Raw genomic sequence first — 24,870 nt, 5'->3', positions numbered from 1 at the left:
GTTTTTGCTCCATTATGTTCTCAACCAACTCCCGAGATAAACATTAGTATCTTTAGCTGGTCAATGTTCCATAAAGAGCCTCTTTTAATATCAAAACATTGATTAGTGCAGCTTTTAAGTTGATGCAATATGATTAGAAATCATAGGTATGTTTTCACAGGGACTGTGCATCATTATTAATAGCCTCTATTTTGGTCTGTTTATATTGCACACCACGGAATATAGTGCATGGCTTTTAGTCATTTTGCCTGAAACAACAAATACTACTGTAGTTAATAAAAACCTACATGTAAAGTTGCTCTCTCAAAACCAGTTGCATTGTTTGTAATGAATACTGATGTATTCATAATGTTGCATGTATGGCAAAAATAGCTGGCCAACTAAGTAAATACAAAATATTTAATTCCTGAGGCTTTTGACAGGTCGCTGCCTGCAGAATATCTGCAACATACACAGATGGAAAGCAGTTACATACATATCTGTGTTTGAGGAAGAGCCCTGAAGGGCCGGCTCCTCTCTGTCTGCAGTCTAGACTGAAAGAACCAGGAGGTTCTTTCCTCAGAGATCTCAGATCCTTGCGGGCTGACTGTTGGGGGAGCTGAGATATAATTTGGAACTAGGCGATGTCATGATCAATGACATTTTTAAAAGTATTTCCAAACCTCAGAGACCTCCAGTGCAGAGATGATGAAGCAGGAGTTATAGATTGAGTCATTTAGCCTTAGTTAGGAGCCTGAAAGCAATATTTCCAATTATCTGCAACTAAAATGGTGATGGCAAGAACACAACAAAGTGGAAGCATGAATCGCATCCTCTGTGTCGCTGTAGAATAAAAAGATGAATCACAACAGTAGTTCTGAGCTGAAACACAGTTGAAATAGTCTCTTCACCCACAATTATATGAAATTAAGGGGAACACACTTGGAGAAGAGATAGGGCAGCCATCAGTGTTAAGCTGTTAAAAAAATGCAAATTGGGTTTATTTTTGTATGAAGTACTTTTTTGCGAGGACTCTTGAGGAGAACGCAATATGGTGAAATAATATAATTGTCACTGAGTCGCTGCTTGTTGAAAACAACACAACTGTGTGTGCTTTAAACACAGGGCTGTTTTCAATGTGGATGTGGTCGGAGTTATTTCCACCACAGATGGTTTTCCTCGGGTGAAGTAAAGTAAAGTGCACATACACAAAATATAACATATTATTCTTTTAAGTACACCAATAAATCATTTTTTAAATACCTTATTTGTGTGTTGTCTTATATATTTTATTATTATTTGGCATCAGGAAATCTTGTGCATAAGCATTATAGTTAATAACAATTTAACTTTAAACGTCAGATGTTCCAGATCACATCCAGATCTCTCTAATCACGTGAAGACAATACGATTAGACATGAATCATATCAGATGACTCATTGAGGCTAATTAGGAGATAATGTTGTGATGTTTCATCATGAATTGCCGATTGAAGACAGGTGTGTTCACTTCTTCAGTTTGACCTGAGGAAGACCATCTGTGGTTTAAAACAGTCACATCCACATGACATAAAAACACTTTAGTTTGTGTCTCTCTTCGTCAAGCTGCAGCAGTGAGTTTAACAATGTAAATATCAAACGTATTAGCATTAACACAACAGACACACTTACTGCTCTCTGTCAGCTCAGTGTCAACAGGGATCTCTGATGTACCGACTCAAGAACAGCGCTAACAACCGCAGCCCTGCATGCTGTATATTCTGTCTGTAAGTGTTAGTTAATATTACTGCTTACGCTATTTAATACCCATAACATTCACGTTACTGCTGTGTAAGCTGCAGCCATGCTGCTTTGACTGGTGTCATATGGAGGAATGGCTGTGGTAGGATAACAGAGTGCCAGCAGACCTGGGACCAGCCTTCCACCTGCCTCTTTACGGTCAAGAATGCATTAATAATCATAAATAAAAGTGTGTGAGTATATTTGATTAATTCCTTTTCTCTACAACTAAGAAGAGTAAAATGAATGCTGCATTAAAACTAACCTGATTACACAAATTTACTCAATATCAGGTCTTCAATTATTCTTTTGCTTGTTCAGTTCACTGTTTGAGGATATAATTATAATTGAACGTGTTCACAATGTATTACGTTTATTATTCAAGTAAGAGAGCACGTGTTTCAGCATAACTTCATGTAAAATGAGAAGATGGGAACATAAGCTCTGAAGCTGTTATTCAGATGTGTAGTGTTGAGTCACTCTGCAGGAAATGCATTTGGAAAAATGGAAAATGTGACTGGCAGCATGCAGGGATTTTCTGTGGTGTTGTCAAAATCGCCTTGAACCTGAAAAGTTTTTAAAATACTTGATCTCTTTTAGTTGACAGCTTCTTTGATATCAAGTTGTAGATACACCGGTATGTCTTGAAATTTTTATGCGGATGATGAGACCTGTTTTTTTGTGTGTGGGGGGGGGGGGGGGTGTTACAGACTGAAGTGTATGTCAAGGTCTTTTTCTCCCTCAGTTGTGTCACCGAATATACAATGCATATTTTGACTGCAACGCAGCGTTTGATGTTATGGCTTCATGCTCCACTCTCATTATTTCAGATGCAAAATGACACAATGACTGAGGATAATTTGCAAACTGTCTGCTGTAATTGGAGGGTATTTGCAGACAATGAAATATGTGGAACAAAGAACCAAAGACTTGTTTTTAAATGGTTGTTTGATGTCAAGGTCAAAAAGAGATCCCCATCTGATTAAAACAATATTCGCTTGTCAGTTTTAGTTTGTGGTTAAATACGTGTGCTATCTACAGTAGCTGCCTAAAGCATCTCCCTGTGTGTAACAGTGAGGTGTTAGTTGCTCTGTGTCTTTGAGAATTCAGTCAAGGTGCATCAAATTATTTATTAAATTAATGATGTCATCTATTGGTTTGTGAAGTACGTTTTTGAAGCCTCAACTTCGGCATTTTGGCAGTCGTCATTTTGGATTTTGGACGATTTTTGGCCTTACTGCATCTGGCTCCATCTGGCTTTTGGTGCGAAGCTCTTAACAAAATTCAGGGTCAACTTTACATTGAATTGAAAGTAATCTTAGTAGCTAAATGCATTGGTTGCACAGTAGTAACAGCGTGGTAACGGTCTGCCATCCACAAGGTTGCCACACTGTCATGGACTATGTTCCACTCAGCTCGAACACTCCCAAGAAACTCCCAGACACGGATGATTCATTTCCATGAAGTTTACTGGGCACAATGTGAAACTGCAACACAATACAAAATACAATGAAATTTCTATAATCACATACACAGTGTAAATAGCACCACTTAGCTAACAACAGCGTAGCATATGTTAAACACAATGGAGCTAATAAAACTAACGAGGCCTGCACACGTTAATTAGCATCATAGCTGCCTCAATATCAATAACAGGATTTAAAATAAATGATAACTCGATGTTACAGAGCAGAAAGGGAGAAGGAAAAGCGAGGAAAGAAAAGCCGACTACTAAGGGACCACATGTCTCCAACCACCGCATGGCAGTTTCCCACTTCCTGTTTTCCCAGATTGCACTAGTGGGTGCTATGGTTACGAAGATACACAAAGCTGAACAGCCAGAACACATTAACATTTTAAATATAATATCAAACTATATTTTCAAGCGGCATGACACACGCCCTGAATCATATCTGCTTCATCATCTACTTTACTCTGAATGGGAGGTAATTTACAAAATGCTGTATTGATGAAGACTTGAAACGATTGAGACCATAAAACCATGTTTAATATAATAATACATCAAGTGAAGGAGAGGGTCATTTTCTAGACTTCCATCCAATCAGACTTGTTTTTGTAAACGGAGGAGTCGCCCCTGATGGCCAGCATAGACAATGCAAGTTTAAGGCACTTCACCATTGGCTTTACTTTGCAGCCTCGGCAATACACAACTATTACTCGTACTAACAATGTTAATCAGCCAAAAACATATTGACATAACTCACTGATGACTTTCACTGTTGCAAATTATTTTTAAGTTTTATATTCGTATTGAGTTGGGCAACATTCCCTGATATCACCTGCATTGATTTTCAATAAAAATAGAGAGTATGGAGCGGCAGGTAAATTCAGAAAAGCAACTTCCAGCCTACAGCAGTCTTATCAAGTCTAAATCTGAACCACAGTGAGTAACATTGCATTGAGATATCTCTGAGGTAAAATTTAGAAATCCAATTCGATACAATCTGTGTGTACTGTGGGAGGGAAGTTTCAACACGGTGAACTATCTTTATATGGGATCAAATTTAATAATTGAACATGGGCTGCCGTGCTGCTAAAAAAGTAGGTTCATGTATAACCTGGAGGTTTATTGTTCTCTTTCAGGGACTTCTTTGTAAAGTGTCTTTGTTTGGTCTCCAGCGATTTACTTTTTTTCAGTGTGCAAATGTTGAATATGGATGTCTTTTCTCCTGCTTCTCCTCTGTGATGGTGCGAGCAGACAGTTATACTCCATCGCCTTGCTGTCGAAGCACACTTAGGGCTGCAATCCACATACAACGGAGTGCTGCTGGGAAGCTTCGGGAATACTTCACTTGCCTGCACACACACACACACACACACAGACACACACACACACACACAGACACACACAGGATGTTTAGCTGTGCTTTACTCGAGTTCGCATTAAGGTTAGTTGACTGAATGTGTACTCAAAAGCAAACCACTCTCCAAACTGTAAGGCAATAGTAAGTCACGTGACCGGCATGATGAGAAAGAAGTCATGTGACTCATAGTCATTGTGGTTACAGCACGGTTGTGGTAGCAAACAGACTATGTTGCCAAGGTTACCTCGTCAACCAACCTGTCCTTACTGCTACTTTAGGGATTCACCTCCGAGGAAACTTCTGTCGGCTGAATTAATCACCAGCACGTACTGGCCGTTCTTGCCAGGATGGAAAGACTTTTAGAACTTTTATGGTGTCCTTGGTTTACAAACAGTGTCTTATCGATAGCTGAGACACTTCTGCCTCAGAGCAGTGAAACTTTAACAACGTGTTGAATTTGAGGAGAAGCTATTCTGCCCCAGGCTTGTACTCTTTTCTCTCAACATGAGTATTCGTTCACTTTTTGATGATTTCTTAATGTTTCACTGAGGATTTAAAAAAAAGCTACTATATGTCATTGTGCTGTGTAAAAGATGGATAGCTGTGTGTATAATACATGAATGAACTTCGGCCCTGAGTAGGCAGGATCCTGCTGGAGGGTGGTTGGCATGTCAAAGGCAAGCAAACCCCTCCTTTTAGCTCTAGATGCTCTAATATTGTGATTCACACCTACCTCCACATAAAAGGCTTAAACTTTCCAGCTGTTTGTTGATTCAATAACTTAGTTTGAAATACATTTGCCTACTCAAATATTTCAGAATGACCATTAACGATCATATTGTAGCTTTACAATTACCTCTTCGACAAGAAAGCAAAAAAGCTTCTCCCCATCAATGTTGACCTAGTCCATCATACCTTAGCAGACATAATTTCTTAGCATGACATTTACAAACCATACCTTTGAAGTGAATTGTGCAACAGGGCAACATTATCATTCATTTGGAGCCACATTTCTGGCCCCCCAGCAAATGTAAGTCCTGTATTCACTCTTAAAGCTCAAATCATGTCTTCTTAATAACCAGCTGTATGTGAGGTACTGCATCATTTCATTTGAACAGGATACTCTATAACGGCTGAGGGTTTCCTTCAGCTTCCAAAGACATTTACTGTGAACGTTTTCAGAAGCAGTTCTGTTTTGGTTCTTAATGTAATCGCTTCAAAACCCATTGTTGTTCCTCCGTGGCTGACTGTCTCTGACTTGTATGTTAAAACGATCTGCTCATGAATATGAACCTTCAGCAATCTGCTTAAAACAAATGCACGCTCACATGCGCACACACACACACACACACACACACACACACACACACACACACACACACACACTTAACCTTGTCTTTTTCTTGCAGTGTCACTGAGGACTCAAAGCCCTTTCTTTCCCTTCTGGTCTTTAAAGCTTCTGGGTTTATTTTCATTCCTCACGATTTTATTTCATATCTGAGATTTTTTTTTAAATATCTAATTTTTATTTTATTAGCCTTAATTATGTTGTGAAATTTGAGATCATAAAAAAATGCTTTTACTAACATAGCAATGATAAATAGTATTAATTAAAAAGAGAAGGCATTCTTATCACTCTTCTCCTTGCATTCATATTACTCTGGAAAAACAAAACTAACCATTATGTCTGTCAGCAATAACCAGAACTACTCAAACCACATAATTAAATTTGTTTCTCTGTTATTGTTGTATAGCCTTAATATACTGCAGGGAACTGATACCTTCTGTTTTAATGAAATTATCAATAGATAACCACATATTTTCATTAGATTTCATTTCATGCTGACTAGGACATTTAATTGATAAAATGCAATTATTAACTATGATAATTGTATTTAATTGTACCCCGTTTCAATTACGTTAATTATTATGAAGTCAATTATTTTCTGTTTGCAGTAGTATAGCTTGTGTACATTTACACTTGTTTCTATATTCTCTACTGAGGCAACCCATCACACATCTCACTCTAATCTCAGTGCATATGAAATAATATTCCAGATTTTTCTCAACTTCACTGGGTTGCCACCACCAGCCTCTCACCCACACCCCCATATTTTCACAGACTATAGATAGATAGACCATCGTGCTGATGAATAAAACTAAAGCTCTACAATATTCAGACCCGTCTGCGGCTCACTTTGAGTCCCTGCATAATGTTCCAATAGGTAGAACGCAATGAAAGTGCTGTATTGAAAAACCTGGGGAAGATATTGCACTGTTAAAATCGGTGGTGTTTTCTTTTATTATTATTATTTTTCATTTGCGGTGGAAAAGGAGATTTAATCATTGAGATTTCAAAGCCACAGACTGCAATCATGCAAGTGCAGTTGGGAATCTATTATGTTGTATTCTCCAAGATGACATTCATGACATGACTTCATTTGTATCTCCATTACTGTATTTTTTTTTTTTTTTTTTTTTTTTTACATTTCAATCACTCGCCTTAAAGCTCGCTGACTGTTAAACACACTCAGAAGTTTGCATCTGAAGTGCATTAAAGCCTCTTGGAAGCAGGACAGAATTTTTAACAGATGCCACCGTTATGGAGTCTGGACATGATCTGAGTCTATCAACGGGGACCACGAGCAGTACGATGCTGCTTGTCACACTGAATGTGTGTTTGTGGGATGTGCTGTTAGTGCTCCAACTATGAAATGAGTCAGGACTGCACTCGTTCTCAACCCGTCACGTTTCAGCCCTTTAAGCACAAATTCATCCTACAATCATCATGCAAAAACACTCGCAGAGAAAAAGTTTACTGACTCGAGTCCAAAGATGATCACACACATTTGATTAATTATTAAGGAAAGCTTGTGTGAGACACTCTAGCGATACCTTTAGGGAAATTAGTTTCAATTACTCCTCTGCGCAGGTCAAAGAGCAAGATCAGCTACATGACATCATGCCGGCTGCTTGAAGCTTTTTTTTTCCAAGGACGCCAGCGCTTCTCATTATGTGTGCAGTATGAACTCACGTTTTTTTTTCTGTTGAAGGGCAAACAATCAGTCTCTGGAAATAACAAGCCACCCTTCACCTGCCAACATGCAGCACAAGGGAACGCACTATTTATCACAGTGATTACACCGGCGCTATCATTTTTTCCACATCCCTTAAATGTCACCTTACACACAACCTCATCTGTAGCCCGAGAAGCTGTGGCCTAGACAAATATTCATGCTATTTGTCTTCCTGTGCCTCCTAGAAACTCCAGGGAGGGGAGAGGACGGTAAGGCGGACACATCATTCTCTGACTCGTCGCTGTTCTCTCACTGGGGTCAGGATCTTGGCCCGGACAACCGGCGAGTGGCATTGAAGATGTTCCAGTACTACGGCTATAACGCCTACCTCAGTGATCGTCTCTCTTTAGACAGACCGATACCAGACCTCAGGCCTGACGGGTAAGACTGCAGGTAGAATGATGCTCAAACTGTGGTTTTTATATCCCATCACCCTACACTAGGTGCTGGCTGTCCCATGTCCCCATGTTTGAGTAAAGTGTTTATTTTCCTGTTGGAAATCCAGATTGAGAGTTATCCGTCCAAATGTTGTGCTGCAAATGTGGCAGTTTGTGTGCAAAGGTATGGAGGACAAACCTGCCATTATAATGAATGATGATATAAATTCACGAAATAATAATACTCAATAAATAAATAGAATAATAAATCACATCAGTTTTTATAACATTAATGTTACTAAACATTATCCTTGAGTTATGTTAGCGTAGCTGATATTTAACAGATCTCTTTATAGCGTAAACATATCTGAGAGCTGGCAATCAGCAAGGTCATCCCATAATTATGACGTAATGTTGCTTCTACTGTTTTATAGAGAGCTTGGGCCCTAGTTTCGTGGCGCAGCGCAGGGCGGCGCAGGGTGGCGGAGCCGGCGCAATGCAAGTTTCGACCCGCGCAGCCTTGCGCACCGTCAGTTTGGCAGTTTGGTGGATCGCCTGCGCCAAGATGGGTGTGGCGGCGCAGCAGGGGGAGGCGTCACAGATTCCGCTTGGCGTAGCGGAAGTTTCGTGGCAAAAAGCCTCGCCGAGACTGCGCTGAAAGCTCGCCAGCTCCAACCTGGTCTACTTTCGGCGCAAGGCGTAAATAAAGTCCATTCATTCAATGCGAATCACAGCTGGCGGAGTGGAAGTTTGGTTGACGGCGCGCAGTGCGCACACGTCACCGAGACCTCACAGGCAGGTTTCCACAGTTCCAGGCACATTTAAATGCAATAAATAATCACAACAAACACTATTTAATGCAACTAATTGAATCAACACGTGAATGTATATCTATATAGATTGTCCCGTCACATCTGACGTCAGATCAAAGGCGGATGGCATGCGTAACAGAAACTCAGCCTCTCGGACCAAAACATCTCCCTCTCTCTCTCCTGTTTTTTATAATATGGGCATTGTTATTATTATGATACGCGCGCACAGCGCGTGATGCGCGTGGTGGGAGCAGCGGCGCTGCTTCTGTCTTCGGGTTGTCAAGTGACGGAACTTGCACTGAACCTCCCCTAACGCATTAAAGGAGAGGAGAGGAGCTCATTTGATTGGTGAAGATCTGAATCGGCTGTATTAATCCCAGTCCACGCCTCGTCTCCTCCTCGTCTCCCACTCACGCCTTCTTCTCCTCCCTCTTTCCCACTTGCGCCGGTGGGCGAGACGGGAGGTGTGCCTGCGCGAGCCTGCGCGGTGCACGAAACTTGCAAAGTCCAGGCGGACACACCCCGTCGGCGCGGCGCAGGTGCGCTGAAAGCTGACTGCGCCTGGTCTACGAAACTAGGGCCCCTTAAGTCAAACCTCTTCCAGTGTGCCCCATGGGACCTTATTTCTGAAAAAAGAGAGAGAAGGCGTTTGAATCGTATCGTCAATTACACATTTGTCAATTTAAAGTAACATTTTGCAAGTCAAGAAAGTCCCACATTGTGGTCGGTTTGTCGTATTATCATATTGTTTTTTTTTTAAACCGCTTACTTAAAGTCCCAGTCAGCAACATTTGTTTGATCATATTCACTGAAGCCGACACTACGCTCCGATAGAACAACATAAATCATCTGGTTTTAGGAAAAAAAGCGTGCCTCTACGTGCACGTAGAGCCTGTAGTTTGTTTTGCAAAGATCCGACAGCGCCCGGATCATCCTGTCCAATCAGCACGCAGGGCTGTGTTCATGCACACACAGAGCCCCTCCCCCCTCGGATCGTTCCACTATCACAGGGGGGAGGCGGAGGGAAGTAGCAACAAGCTTCCAATTCCTCATTAAAAACCCAAACGAGGAGGTCCAAAACAACCAAGGAGAAGAAAACACCGGTGGAAAAGAAGGAAAAAAAGAAAGATGGCGAAAGATATGCAGGTTTTGGGGTTCTTGACGTGTCAACTTGAAAACATATGTGTAATTATGCCACAGAAAAAAAATGTATTATGTATAGCCTGAACCCAGCTGGTTGACTGAGCGGCCCACAGACTTGTAAAGAATCCTGTAAAAATCCAGTTTTGACAAATATCACTTCTGCCCACAACGGCACAAAATCTCTGATAGTTGACAAATTACCTTTGTCTTAGTGCTACAGGTAAAAAAAAATGGAATTATCGATGTATCTACCAGTTCTTCTCCTTTGTTAAGTGATTTGTCTATACAATGTCACAAGATTGTGAACAAGCCCATTATACTTTACCAGAGCCCAATGTGTTGTGTGTTTTATTTGATTAACGGGCACAGAAGGAAATATTGTGTTATATATCAAAATAATTGTAGCTCTAGTCCGCATGTATCCTCATATTGTTCAACCTTATCCACCCTGGTGCTCTTTTGTTGTTACTTTTCAGTAACAAACAATGGAACATGTGAGGCACTTTGCCAAAAACACATTGTTGTTCCTCTATAAATGCTAAGTGCCTGTAAGTGAAAAGCAATCTCTGGCATTCAGCACAAAGCAGCTGCTGAGTCTTGTTTGTCGTGGGCTTGATGAAGGAGCGACTCTCACTGTACCATTATCTGCCTCTGAAGGTGGCAGAACAAAGTGCATCTTTTCACCTGCCGCCTTTAAACCGAGGAACACATGCATTTTAAAAGCCGGGTGTATTATTATTGCCTTGTGGGTACAGATTAAGTTCCGGACAAAAAGCATTCCTAGTCAAACGTCGTGACAGCAAAGTGCTCGCACCACTTCGGTCGTCCGTGAGTCGGTTTTCAGCACAGCTTTCATGTTTGCATGCTACTGGAGCGCACAGAGTGACAAGCTGGTGTGAAAGTTTGCACAGCTCAAATATCTTCAGGGCATTTTCTCCACTGCACATCAGTAAACTCCCTGGAGACACATTCCATTTTTACTCGTCTCCCTCTGTACACTCATCCAAACCTGCTCTGAGGGAGACTTTAATCACACACATTTTTGAAACTCGCAAAAATGGTGTCCGAGCCACAAGGCCATTCTGTAAATACAACAGGCTTTTAGCAGCATGCTGTGATAACAACAATGGGATTTTGTTCAATTTGACTGGCAGGACTGGAAACTATAATTGCAATTCAATGATATGGTTATATCAATATGATTGTTATCAGGTGCTTGCCACAATTCTTTGTTGCCACAATGTAGGCATACTGTTGAGGTTATATTTGTCTTCTGAGGCATTTGTGTTATTATATACATTAAGATGAGGATTTGAATGTCTAATTTAAACTAAATGGGACATTATTAACAGTATTACTTGTCAGTTTCCTCTTCGGAGAAGATGCTGGACTCCTAATTAATTAAAATGTCAGCAAATGCGACAGAAAACAATGTTTTAATAAGGACAGAAATAGGATTGATTGATGTCAGCCCTTACCACACAACCAATCACTCCTCTGAAACGGATCAAACTGCATTACAAGTGCACAACTATTTCAGGAGCACTCTAATTGTTAAATAAATAAAAAATGTGCTGAACATGGACAAGTGCCAGTTCTTACATTTCTACCATGATTCATGAAAATAGGCTCCTGATAAAGTCTGCCAAGCTGGGTTGGCATGAAATCTTCCATTACCGAGCTCTTTAGGAATCAATGTCAAATGTATCTGTTAATCCTTTAGACAAGGTCCCAACATTGCCTCATCAAGGTTTTTTTGTATTTGTCCTCCACAGGTGCAGAAACCTCACTTATCCTTTAAACCTCCCTCAAGTGAGCATAGTGTTCATTTTTGTGAATGAAGCCTTTTCCGTGATCTTGCGATCCATCCACTCTGCCATCAACAGGACGCCCTCCCACCTCCTCAAAGAGATCATCCTGGTGGACGACAACAGCGATAACAGTAAGAGGCATAATTGAATAATACAGCAACTGACCTCTTGTTAAAACAGTGGGTTGTGGTAGCTTAGCAACCATAACTAGGCACGGCAGGCTTTGGATTTCCTAACATCACGGAGTGATGTGAATGCGGCTTGTGTCTTTTGTTTAACCTTTACAAAATCAAAAAGGGAACAATTATGTCTGAACAAACAAAAAATTGTGCATGTTCACTATCATACGTATACTTATGACAAACTCTACACCACAAGAGCAACACTTAAGAACTGGGAAGATTCTGTTTGCTGGCTAGAAATGAGAAGTCAGGTCTTGTCCAAGTCTGTCTGAAATAGAGGACGCCTTGTTTAAAAAATGACTAAGAATTCTGACAGTCAATTTGGCAACGTTATCTTTGTACACCGCAGTGCTACGTGACAACTGAATGCTTTCCAGGCAAAGCAACAGGAACGTGGGCTTACGTGTGTTAAAGGAGGCCCATAGCGTACATGTCGGTGCAACTTGTAAGGAGAAATTTGTATCTAGGCTATTTACTGCTCCTTTGGCCTCCAGACTCCTTTAACCTTTTTGATTAGGAGCTGTGTTTATGGGATTTAACCAATAGATGAATAACACTAATTAGTCAAGAAATATGCCCCCAGGCAGATAGCACTCCAGCAAGGTGATGAAGTGTTTGTACATGTCTTGTGTGTGAATTTGCAATCCTAATTCTCAAATCTGCATTCGTGGGATGTTGTGCAAACAGTGTCAGGTTGAAGAGATACCCGGTTTATGCTGACAACAATGTGTAACGGCTGAGCTCCGTTCACGTATCACTCAGATGACTGATGTGAGAGATCACTGATGGGTGACTTAAGTCTGCATGCAAGGCACAAGCCATAGACTTGAAGTCACCTGTGAAGAGTGGACATAATAATTTACAGTGCACGACTTAACTACATTACAAAGGCAGAGAGCGGGCTATTAAAAGGTAATGAGACTCTGCCAAGGTCATTTATAGCCAATACACTTTTAAATGCATTTTTGCTGGTAACAAGGACTGAGACGGCCATTATGGCAAACAACAGAGAAATGCTGGCATTGGGAAGAATGTTTACCAAAGTCAATAATGCAAAGCATTGTAGCCTGATGGGACAGAATATAGATCACTGAAGTGTGTCCTGGTCACTTATCTCAACATGCTGGGATAAGAATGATGACTCTCCCTCTATTGACCTGAAAGTTGGAGGTATCCAATATTATCTAAAGAAATGTAAAGCTGAAAGCCTAAAGTTTGACATTATTGAATTGTCACATCAGATTCCATAAACAATCATATTTTATCACCTAATTGAGAGCTAGGGAGCTGTTGGTTTAAGCTCCTTCAGGGACCCAAGTCACGCATTGACATTTTGCTGATGGCATTTCACCCTGTTTGCCTGAGCACTCTGTCACACTGCGTCTGATATGCCTGGTGTTCTCATTATCACCATGACTGTGAATCTTACCTGTGCTAAATGTCGTTAGCCTGTTGACCCATGATACTGTTGAGATTATTGAAGGGGTCATTTCACGCTGCTGACTTCCTGGGCATCTAGAGCTTGTGAGGCATTAACATGCAGGAGGACGTCTAGCCATCAAGGGAGAGAAGGGCAAATTGACTTAGCTGATTCCTCCTTAATTGGCTAATGTCTCAAGCTATGGCGTGAGAATGGCTGAGAAAGGCTCACTGATTAGACATATGATGATATATATATATATATATATATACATATATATATAGGATTGGAATATAGGATTGGAATAGACTGGTGAAATATTGGAGGGAGTGTGAGTTTTCAGTTGGACAACTTGTGTAATGAGATATTGCCAGTGTAGTCCAAACTACACAGCAACTGTGAGAGCTGTATCCACGCCAGTTTGCCATCTGCTGTGCAAGAAATAAGGCCTGTGTGATGATAAATGCTAGTTAGTTTGAACATGCATGAAGAAAACCTACAGTATTCAAAACCGAGAGAGCCAAGCTCAGTTTACACCGGTGGGGGAAAGTATCTAAGAACATTTACTCAAGTAACCGACTTCCTTGGGTTTTTTTCTGGTATTTTATACTTCTTATCTACTACACTTTAGAGTGACAGTTAGACATCTGGGCCGAAAGCTGATTGGAGGAAGACACAAGGGACCAGGGCAAGGCTGATGAGACTGATATCACACAGGTGAAAGACAAAAACGGCAGCTATAGATAGAAAATAAAAGAGGAAATCAACAAAACAAAAACCCAAGATAATGACAGTTACACTTAACAGTCATGCTTTGAATATAGAAAAGCTTATGTAGCGTCACTGGCTTCACTGCTCGACTGTACAGCGATGTTAGAAACCTGTTTGCTTGTTATTCCAGTTGAACTCCGTCCCAAAGTTTGTTGCTTTCCAGCAGAGCTTCATCGTCCTGAAAGACTGATGACTGTTGGCCATCAGCCAGTCTTGTAATGAACTATGTTTTATTATGATTTGTTATGAGACATTACACATCATCACTCTTATTTTCAATCCGCACACCCATTGGAATGCCTTAATTATTTTGAATAATTATTTTATTGGATTAAAAATGATTTTCAGATACAGTATGCAATTACAGTTGCTGTCATTTAGCCATAATTTAGTCTAAAGTGAAGAAATGTTTCTATTACATACTGTATGCTACAGTTAGTAGTAAGTGTTTCTCAGCCCTGACGCCCCGATGATCCAGAGTTCTTCTGCTTTAAATTGTGGATATATCATCAAAGTCTGATCTACCCCTGCATGTGTGCTAATTGCAATGAACCAGAAAGAACAGAACACACTTCTGAATGGGATAATCTCATATTTAACATACATTTGCTGCAGATTTCCATGCCTAATATCAGTGATGGGAAGTAACACCGTTACTTTTTTCAGTAATGAGTAATCTAATTGATTACTCATCTCATTATTATAACGCCGTTATCATTACTGCCAAAAAATGTGTCGCATTACTTCGTTGAAGGCAGAAAAAAACAAATGTTACGCTATATTAAACAGAGACACGTCAAGCACTAGGACCAAGCGGAAAACGGCTGCTCAAGCTGAAGCCTGTTTCCCTTAGTCTAGACCGCCCACAAGCTCCTCGATTGGCACTGCCGTTTCTTGTGTGATTGGCCGTCCCCGCTGTCACTCGATCTTGCACACCGACGGTCTGCTAGTCTGCGGTCAGGAGTCCTACAGGAGTCCGCTACTGGAAGTTGGGAGTTTGTTCTACCTGGTTCACGTCTGCTAGAAGGATGTTAATATCAGAGGTTTTATTTACATTAACGTTTGAATCGGTGTCCATGTGCGCATGTGCGCGCGTGTGTTTGGTAATTAGACGCAGCCAGGATGTCTAAGAAAAGAACATAAGAGACTTCTTTAGAACTCAAAGTGTAAGTTACTCAAAGAAATGCGTTACACCCGTCCTGCAACACCTTCACTGGCTCCCAATAAAGCAGCATATCCACTTCAAGACCATCCTCATCATTTACAAAGCTCTCAATAATCTGATCAATAACATTTATTATTATTATTAGAATTGTTGTTATTATTACTATTGGATTAGAATTGGTTGATAATGTTTTGCTACATGCTTTTCCAAAAGATATATTGTGTTATTTTTATCAATCCACTATAAGCATAGTAATTAAAATATCTCCAATAAAATTGTTTAGATTTGTGCACTGTGGATTTCTGTTTGTAATGTACTGAGTATCCATTTCATTATAATACTCAGATTTATCATAAAGAATTGAACACGCACATGTATTTCAAGTTCCGTCAAAGAGGGATGGAGATGGGGTCCAAATTATTTGACACATCAGTATTTAAAAATTATTTGAAAGTAACGCAATAGTTAATTTCCAAAGTAACTAGTTACTTTTAGAATTTGTAACTCAGTAACTACTTTAGTTACTTTCTGGGAGAAGTAACTAGTACTTTAACTAGTTACTTTTAACTTGCCCAACACTGCCTAATATACATGTGTAAAGTTGAGCAGTATTCTGTTCCTGGTGAGAAATAGCAGCATTTCTCTGCGTTTCATGGACCAACATCCACTATGATGATAAGTGAAACAATCTGCCTCTGATATCTTTTTCTGAAATATTTGTATTAACTTCCACAGCTGACTTATGAGTACCGTTTTTCCCCCGGCGGAACAGTCTGGACAAATTGAACAAATTCAAGGGTTTTTGTGTCTTTGTGTTTTTGGACTGTGACCTAAAGCTATCCTCTGGGATTTTGACTATTTGTTCTATGGAGCCTCATTTTTTTGCATCGCTGCAAGCAATTGCATCCAACACATTTGTTAGGCATAATGGCACAAGGAACACACAATGAGTGTAAACATGACCCCGTTGACACTCAGCTTTAACATTCTCTCTGACATGAACAAAACAGAATAGTGTTCATTCAATAATGTATCGACTCATTCATAATGGGCACAGACATTGTTATTTTCTCATATTCCAGATACATTTGAGACATTATCAGAACATACTTTATAAATGAATGTGACCCGCATTACAAACATCCTGACTTTCCACATATGGGTGAAGATAATCATTGCTTTCCCAACCTCTGAAGGAATTGCTGATTAAAAGATGTGAGATAAAATAATTCCTTTTCTGCCTTCACGGTTGTAGATGCACTGATCGATGCGACCTGTGAGGCTTGTTTACAGCGAACAGGTGCCAGGTGTTTGCAAAGAAAATACGACTGCTGCAAAAGAAAACAATTAATTACAGTTTGCATTCAAATCGAGTGCTGAAGCAGGATGTTACTGCGTGATGGGACTAGGGGTGAGTATTGGCAAGAACCTCACGATACGATACGTATCACGATACTTTGGTCACGATTAGTGTTGTCACGATACCAACATTTTGGTACCGGTACCGGTACCAACATGTATTTCGGTACTTTTCGGTACTTTTCGATACTTTTTCAAATAAAAAGTGAACGCAAAAAATGTCATTACTGACTTTATTTTTATAGAAAATCTTTGAACAATAACATATTAATCAGCAAATAAAATAAAATACCACAAAGACAAGCTTTTCTAATGCACACAATTTTAAAAATGTTAAAATATAAATACAATAATATAATATAAAATATAATAATATAAATAAACCAGCTCTTTTCTTTTTCTTCCAGAGCTACTTTTGTTAAGAGTGAAGGGCGGTGGCGCTTGCTTTTAGCACTGAATGTGGCTTTTCTTCCTGAGTAAATGACCTGTCGTTCCCTGAGCTCAGTGTACAGGTCTGGGTGCTTGTTCCTTTAAGTGTTTGGCTAAGTCGGAGGTGTTTCCGCCGTTAGCCATGCATGTTTTTAAACACCGTTTACACAGTGGCGCATCGCCGTTAACTGCCTCGCTTTGCGCATTTGTTTTAAGCTAAAGTACTGCCATATCGCACTTTGCGGCGCTGGTTTGTCCGCAAGTTGCGGCGTGGTGACGGTTGCAGCAGCCATTCTCCTCTCCGTGCTTCTCTCGCTCGCGCTCTCTCTCTCTCTCTCTCTCTCTCTGTCTCTCGCGCTCGCTCGCGCTCACTCCAAGCTTTCCTCCTGCTCCGTTTGTTGCTCCAGTCCACGCTGCTCGCTAACTAGCTAGCTGTTTCGTCCGGCTTGCTTGTTTTTTCCTTTTTATCTCCCCAAGCTGCGGCTCGCTCCTCGTCCACTCAGCTGTAGTTACAACGTGGTGACGTCACGTGGCGAGTTCGCCGCGCTGTCGCGGGCGCTGCCGGCCGCGCTGCAAGTACCGGTCCCGTCCAAATGCAATATAGTACCGTTTTAAATGCCTCAGTAACCCGGTACCAAATTAGTACCGGTATACCGTGCAACCCTAGTCACGATACGTATCACAATTTCACAATATTGCGATATAAATTAAGATGAAAACACATGTACCTGTATGTCTACATGTACATCAGATGATATTGATCAGAGGACAAATTGAGTCAAAACTATTTCATTCAAAACAGCCTCAACATTTTATTAATTCCCATGAAATTCACTAGAATAAATATTGAAAATAAAATGAAAAGGTATAAAGTACTGCATTCACAATGCATCTAAACATACATCTTTTTTTTTTAAATCGATCTTTGGAGTTGAAAAAACGATATTGTATTGGGCACAAAGTATCGCGATTTATTGCCGTATAAATATTTTTACCCACCCCTAGATGGGACTGTGCAAAAACAGTGCTTAATTATATTTTGTGCAGTAAATCAAAGATGAAGATGTAAACTTAAACAATACAGCCAATGTCAATGATTACCTACTTTTCCAACAACTTCAATGTTTTGGAAGCCATTTCCCAACTTGACATGAACATGAATCAACTCAGCCTGCCTCTAAAGAAGCCAGACACAGCATGATCTCACAGCAGCCACTTTCTGTCTGCTTGCAACGGCTCTCCATTCCCTTTAAACTCTAAAGGTACCAGTGGTTGAAAGTGAAATAGCGAGAACACAGCCAAAGGTGCTTTATACAAGGCATGATAAAACACAGTGCTGATGAAAGTTTTATTTTTTCCAGCATTATTCTGTTGATAGTAGGTCTACAATATAGGGTTGTGATCTCATAGTCACCTCCAAAGCGTGGCCTTCTGAAATTGAAACAGTGATCAGTCTCACCTTGAATTTTCTCTTGTTGAACCACAAGGCTAAACTGTAAATACGCTGCTGTAATTTCACGTATTTTTTGAGAAATGCTGCAGAAGTGTTGCACTAACTTGTGGAGAGAACTATTATTATTTTTCATATGAATACTTGCAGTGACTGCAGGGTATGATTTATCCTAAAATATATAGCTCAGGTAATAAGAGAGGTAAACATTAAACTGGACGGCCTTCCTTCATCACCTCCCCCCATGTTTTGAAAAGCATTACCAGCTAAGTCCTCAATATTGCAATATACCGGTAAGCCCCATGGAGGTCTGCAGTGCTGGCTCAAGCTGCTGCCTCTTTGGTTCAGTGATCAAAGCAGTGAAGCAGTGAGCACTTTTGGCCTTCTACCAATGAAAAACTGCCCACTGGAGGAGGACATGACGGCGTCTTGTAGGTGGAAGTCTGCTCACAAGCGCTTCACTCACCTCATCTCATACAGGATCTTCAGAACCTCTTCAAATATTAATGTAAACTTCTGTGTGTGTTTTGTAGATGAGCTAAAGGAGAAGCTGCAGGATTTTGTGTCTGAAACTAACAGACAGCATCCAGGATTCATCAAGATGGTGCGTCATTCTAAGCAGGAGGGTCTGATCCGGTCCAGAGTGAGCGGGTGGAGGGCTGCTACCGCTCCAGTCGTTGCCCTGTTCGATGCCCACGTCGAGTTCAATGTTGGCTGGTGAGTCACTCGAAAAGAAGGTGGCACCAGGAGAGCAAAACTCAACACAGGAGTGCTGGTTCTTGAGTCATATCACTCTGTGTGGGTTTATAGAAGTGTATTTTTTTTATTAAAAACAAAGACTGCAGCTTGGCTCATTTTCTGGTGATTAAATATTTTCTGTATCTAACGTGTTAAACTGAACTTGTTAAAGCAGTAGTTTGACATTTTGGGAAGTTGCTTATTCACTTTCTTGTCAAAAATAGAATGCTACAACATACAGCCAGTTATCTTAACTTTTCACAAAGACTGGAAACAGCTAGCCTGTCACTGACTGACAGTGTAAACAAACATTATGCTAAGCTAAGCTAATAGTAGCCTGGCTGTAGCTTCATGTTTAGCGCACAGACATGCGGGTAATATCAATTTTCTCAACTTTCTCAATATCGCTTTAAATGTTTATTATTATTATAATCTTCTAAACCAATTCCATAATGGTGAAAGCTTCACACACTGTCATGTCAAGCATGTTTGCAATGTATTTAGAGGGCGTACATAAATCCTCTTGATCCCTTTTGCCACATTGTTGTGTAGTGTTTCCATGATTTCTTGCTTTAGATTTTCTTTTAAATCCATTAACTTATCAGATGGGAAATAATGGTTTGACAGATGAATAAATTGGATTGAATTCATCTTGAAATAATGAAATCATATTTTAAAAAGTGCCCTTCCATGACGGGCATGATCACAAAAGGTAATGGAGAAAGCTTGTCAAAACAAATTCCCAGTAAAATTATTTTCTCTTTCCATATTTGAAGGGCTGAACCCATTCTGCAGAGAATACAAGAAGACAGAACCCGCATAGTCTCCCCATCATTTGATAACATCAAGTACGACACATTTGAGATTGAAGAGTATCCGCTGTCTGCCCAGGGCTTTGACTGGGAACTGTGGTGTCGCTACCTCAACCCGCCCAAGTCCTGGTGGCACAAGGGCAACAAGAGTGCACCGATCCAGTAAGTGAACCCAACATGTCTTCATAACCTGAATCAAATTATATAATTATATGTTTTTGACTGGACCACAGCAATGATGAGAAACCGTCGTTAGAAACTGTTTGGAAAAAGGCAGGCACTTTCAAAAAGTACACGGCAGGTGATTTGATGAACCATCCATCTATCCATCAAGAAAAAAAGCCTTCAGCGCCATTCTTTGCTCTTCGCTCAATCATGAAGTAACTATTCTCCAATTCTGATATAACTGATGCTATTGGAGTAAGAACAGTGGCCTCTCTGTGTCAGCCAGACCCGTGGCTGCCAGCAGCTCCTCACAGGTCACTGATTGGTCTGTGCTTTGGCTTACCGAACACAAACACATTACTTCAAGCCTGACAACATAGATTTCCATTTGATATGTGATCCTACAATTCTTGGGAAGTCTTTGCTTCAGTGATCAATTATCTGATCCACATCCTCAATACATACACAGTTGTTTTTGCTGTCCAACACTTTTGGTACCCTGTTTTTTGTTCTTTGTATGAATACATTTCCCTTATATGTGTTGCAAAGGTTACGTTTATGGGTTGTTTGAGGCATATTTTATAGCGCTGTGTGTGTGTCGTGGGTGTGTGGTTCAGCAAGAGAGGAAGCATGACAAGTTCATGTGCTCAAAGAAGACAGGTACAATATCTACTTTATTTAATTAGGAAGTCACTTTGAGATTGAGATCTTTAAAATAAATAAATACAATAACAATCAATAACAATGATAATGACAAACATATTAGAATCACGAACGAGTTGAAAAATACATAAAGACAATAGCATGACCATTCCTGAACTATCCTCAATGAGTATGTACAAAAATACAGCCATGGTATGTAAAACAGTCACACCTATAATCAATAGAACCTCTAACCAGAGTGTTTAATTGCCCCATCGATATCAGTATTTCAGTCCCTCTGTCGATTATTCCAGACAAACTGGGATGAATATCTATCTGAAGCTGTTTTGATGATATTTAATGCAGGGTCATATAATGTAAGCCGGTCCTGAGAAGAGACGGTGTTTTAGGCACAGGAGCGCCAATAAATCAGGTGGGTGTTTTTGAGGAAGTGCTTTATAGATAAATAAATAAGTCTTGATCTCGCCTGAGAGATGGATGGCCAGTCCACCTTCTGCGACAAGACACGGTGATGGGTTCCACATGGGTCATTCGTAATAGATGGTAAATAAATGGTAAATGGACTCATTTATATAGCGCTTTTCTCCAAACAGGAATGACTGTCACTCACCCATTCACTCACACATTCACACATTGACGGCGGAGTCAACCACGCAGGGCGACAGCCAGCTCGTCAGGAGCAATTGGGGTGAGGTGTCTTGCTCAGGGACACCAGGCACTCAGCTAGGAGGAGCCGGGGATCGAACCAGCAATCTTGCGGTTGCCAGCCGAACGCTCTACCTCCTGAGCTAAACCCCCCCAGATCTAAAGCTACAGGGATAGGCAGCACCTATATGTTTAGAGATCGAAGCATGTCTATAATAACATCGCCCTAAACCAATACAGAGAGAAAGGTTGCTTTACGGTCCCTTTTCTACAGTAAATTGGGAAACAGGACCTGTGTCCATACAAATAAACAAGTTGCATTATTCATACAGGGCTTAAAAAAAGTAAATTTTGCATCAATCCAAATGCCTAAGGATGTATCATGAAGAACTTGTTCAATCAATACACACTTTAAAGTGCAGATCTGAAAACAATAACCTTCGCTATGTAAAAAAAATAAAAATGGTTAAGTGCATATTGTAGGGTTTTAAATAAAATGAGCAGATCATCGATGGCTGACTGTATAGAATTTGCCAAGCAAAAGGTACAAAATAGTATAATCTGCATAACAATGTAAATGTATTGATTGACGGACATGCCAACATTTTAATATAAATGTTGAATAATACAGGATCGAGGATAGAACCCTGTGGAACCCCCTTGCCACTGGCAGAAACTCAGATGTAACATTGCCCACTTTTTTTACACAAACAAAGTGTTTGAGTCCACACCAGTATCTATTATCTATGTAGGAGTGTGAAGCGATCAACTGTGTCAAAAGCTTTTTGACAAAAAGAACTGCACAATGCATCTTATTATTATTATACAGAGGATACAATATTATTTGAGATGGGGGCAGCTGCAGATATTGTGTTGTGTTATAAACCACATTGATATGGACTCAGAATGCAATTTGGTTGAATAACATTTCAGCTAGCTGATGACTGTAGTTATTAGAGGATCTTTGAGATATCAGGTGTTTATCGTGGAGCAGAGAGGAAATTTGTTTTCCAGTGAATTCCAGTAAATGTATTAAATGTTTCTGGTTGTCCATGAATAAATGCTGCAGCTCCTCAACACCCAAGCATTCGGGCATGAAGTACTCAAATAAGTTACCTAATTAAAAGTAACAATAGTAATCTGTGAAAATACTCTGTTACATATCAAATACATGTGGAAGTGTCAAAAGCAATGTGTACTTAATGTATTCAAGTAAAAGTACTTGTAGGACCAGAATGACCCTTTTCTAAAAGTTGGCGTTATTGTGTCATATTATTACTGATAATTGAACAAATTAGTGGTAATTAATGTGAAAGCTGATGCAGGTCATATATTTTGGAATAGTTTAATATACCTTATAGGACAGTATTATATTTGATGAATTAACCACGTTTTGTAAATGCTTAATTCATGAAGTATCTGGTGCTCATGCACAATGCTGGCTCCGTAAATAAGCAACAAACATTAGAGTGTTAGAGCATACAAGTATTTTTGACCGAGCCACACAACATCACTTCCAACCAATCAGGTCCTGAGTTCCCATTCTCAAACACATCTTTAAAGCAGTCCCCAATTATTTCACTCAAGTTCACCTTAACCATCTTGTGTCATATGCTACTTCAGTAAACATTAAGAACAATTATTGTGTTGATTAATTAGAAGGATAATGAATGCCCTCATGATTGTCTTCTTTTCCCTGTTGTTACTATAGCAACTGTGCCAAGTTGCTAAAATTACCTGCAAAAGACAAACAAAGCTAAATCTCCATCATATTTATCCCCCTAGGAGTCCAGCCCTGATTGGCTGCTTTGTGGTGGATCGGCTGTACTTTGAGGAGATCGGTTTGCTGGATGAGGGGATGGAGGTGTACGGGGGAGAAAATGTGGAACTGGGCATCAGGGTGAGTAATACTGTCACCCCCGAGGCCATGGGCCATTGTTCTTCCAGGTAATGTTTGGGAAATTAACCATGCTAATGACACTTAATGGCTGTTGGGAGCAAGGTCACCAAAAGACCCATTTTCTTCCACTTAGTCACTGCAAGCGATGTGATCTGTGCATTTAACACTGGTGTACAGGTGGAGTGATGGTAAAGAGATGGATGAAGAGCTTTAAACAGTGTAGGACATTCAGCCAAGTGGTGTTTTTCATTTTTTTGATCAGGGTCAAGTTCAGTGTTTTGAAACTGTAAAAAAAAATGTGTTTTCATATGCTAATTTAGTTGTTCAGAGCTAGATAAACTGATGTTATTCTATATTCCATGAAAATATCATAAAAGCACCATGTAAAGATAATGGCTGGATTTTCTTCATCCATTAAACAGTTGTTCTGTAAAACGTATACTTTCCGACATGAAACCCACCAAAGCTGCTACTCAAACCCTACAGTCATCAACATCTTCAACAGCCTGGTGCATTGATGTGGTTTTTATAGGTTTTGGACAGGAATGGAGGTCACAGTGGCACAGAAACATGAGGCTTTGACTAAACAGACAATATGTGACTAGGATCAATGTTGGTTTTGGTCTCTTCCTGGGATTTGTTGACAAATATAGAAACATATAGAATATCATATACATCGTTCACAGGAAGAAATGTACCCAGAACACACTCTGACATGCACTCTTGTATAGACTAATATACAATAGATAACAAGTCCTGATTAATTGTGAAGTCTGATCCCACTGAAGCACATGTGAGAGTTGTGGGGCTCAAAGTCTCCGTTACTGTTAGCAGTGATGTGTGAAGAGAGTGCTGACATTGTTCACAGCACAAAGACACACGGTGTCCGTGCTATTAGATTCCTCTCACAGCACTTTACATAATTGGTTCACAATCACCACCTCTGACTTGGATGGAAATCAGTGGGTGTTGTGTGGTGTTCAGTTCAGCTGCACCACAAGGAGGTGGGCAAAGAAAGACCAGGCCTCCGTAGGGATCCTTAACAATCGCATACGTCGACGCGGCTATCAGCCCGTTCAATAACTACAAGAAGCAAGGGACAACTCCTCCTGAACGCCACTCCGACTAGATTGCACACGACGAGGAAATGGAGATGGGCTTATGACAGGGCGCCCAATGTGGAAAGATCCATCCTCACTAATGACAGAGATGTAATCATCAGTAAAGAAGGGAGATTAGTCCCCACAGTCATTTTCCTCCAGAAATTGCATGCTTTTAGCTTCTTCTTTTTCCTGGGCCTGATAATAATGAGCTGGACACATGATGATTTTATCGCATATATTATTAACCAGGGTCCTGTCCCTATGGA

General features: G+C 40.3%; 1 protein-coding gene across 1 annotated transcript in view; it reads left to right on the top strand.

Annotated features, from left to right (window-relative positions):
• galnt18b (UDP-N-acetyl-alpha-D-galactosamine:polypeptide N-acetylgalactosaminyltransferase 18b) overlaps window positions 1-24,870 on the top strand; it is a 69,546-nt gene that overhangs the window by 18,196 nt on the left and 26,480 nt on the right. The window contains exons 2-6 of the mRNA XM_084021976.1: window positions 7,845-8,040; window positions 11,767-11,933; window positions 19,112-19,295; window positions 20,093-20,290; window positions 23,387-23,501. Coding sequence (XP_083878102.1) covers window positions 7,845-8,040; window positions 11,767-11,933; window positions 19,112-19,295; window positions 20,093-20,290; window positions 23,387-23,501 — 860 coding nt within the window. The remainder of the gene's footprint in view (window positions 1-7,844; window positions 8,041-11,766; window positions 11,934-19,111; window positions 19,296-20,092; window positions 20,291-23,386; window positions 23,502-24,870) is intronic.

Source organism: Eutrigla gurnardus (assembly GCF_963514095.1).
Source record: "Eutrigla gurnardus genome assembly, chromosome: 1".
NCBI classification, from domain to species: Eukaryota; Metazoa; Chordata; class Actinopteri; order Perciformes; family Triglidae; genus Eutrigla; species Eutrigla gurnardus.
Note: the sequence above shows the minus strand (reverse complement) of the source record. Positions and strands in the feature narration are given on the sequence as shown.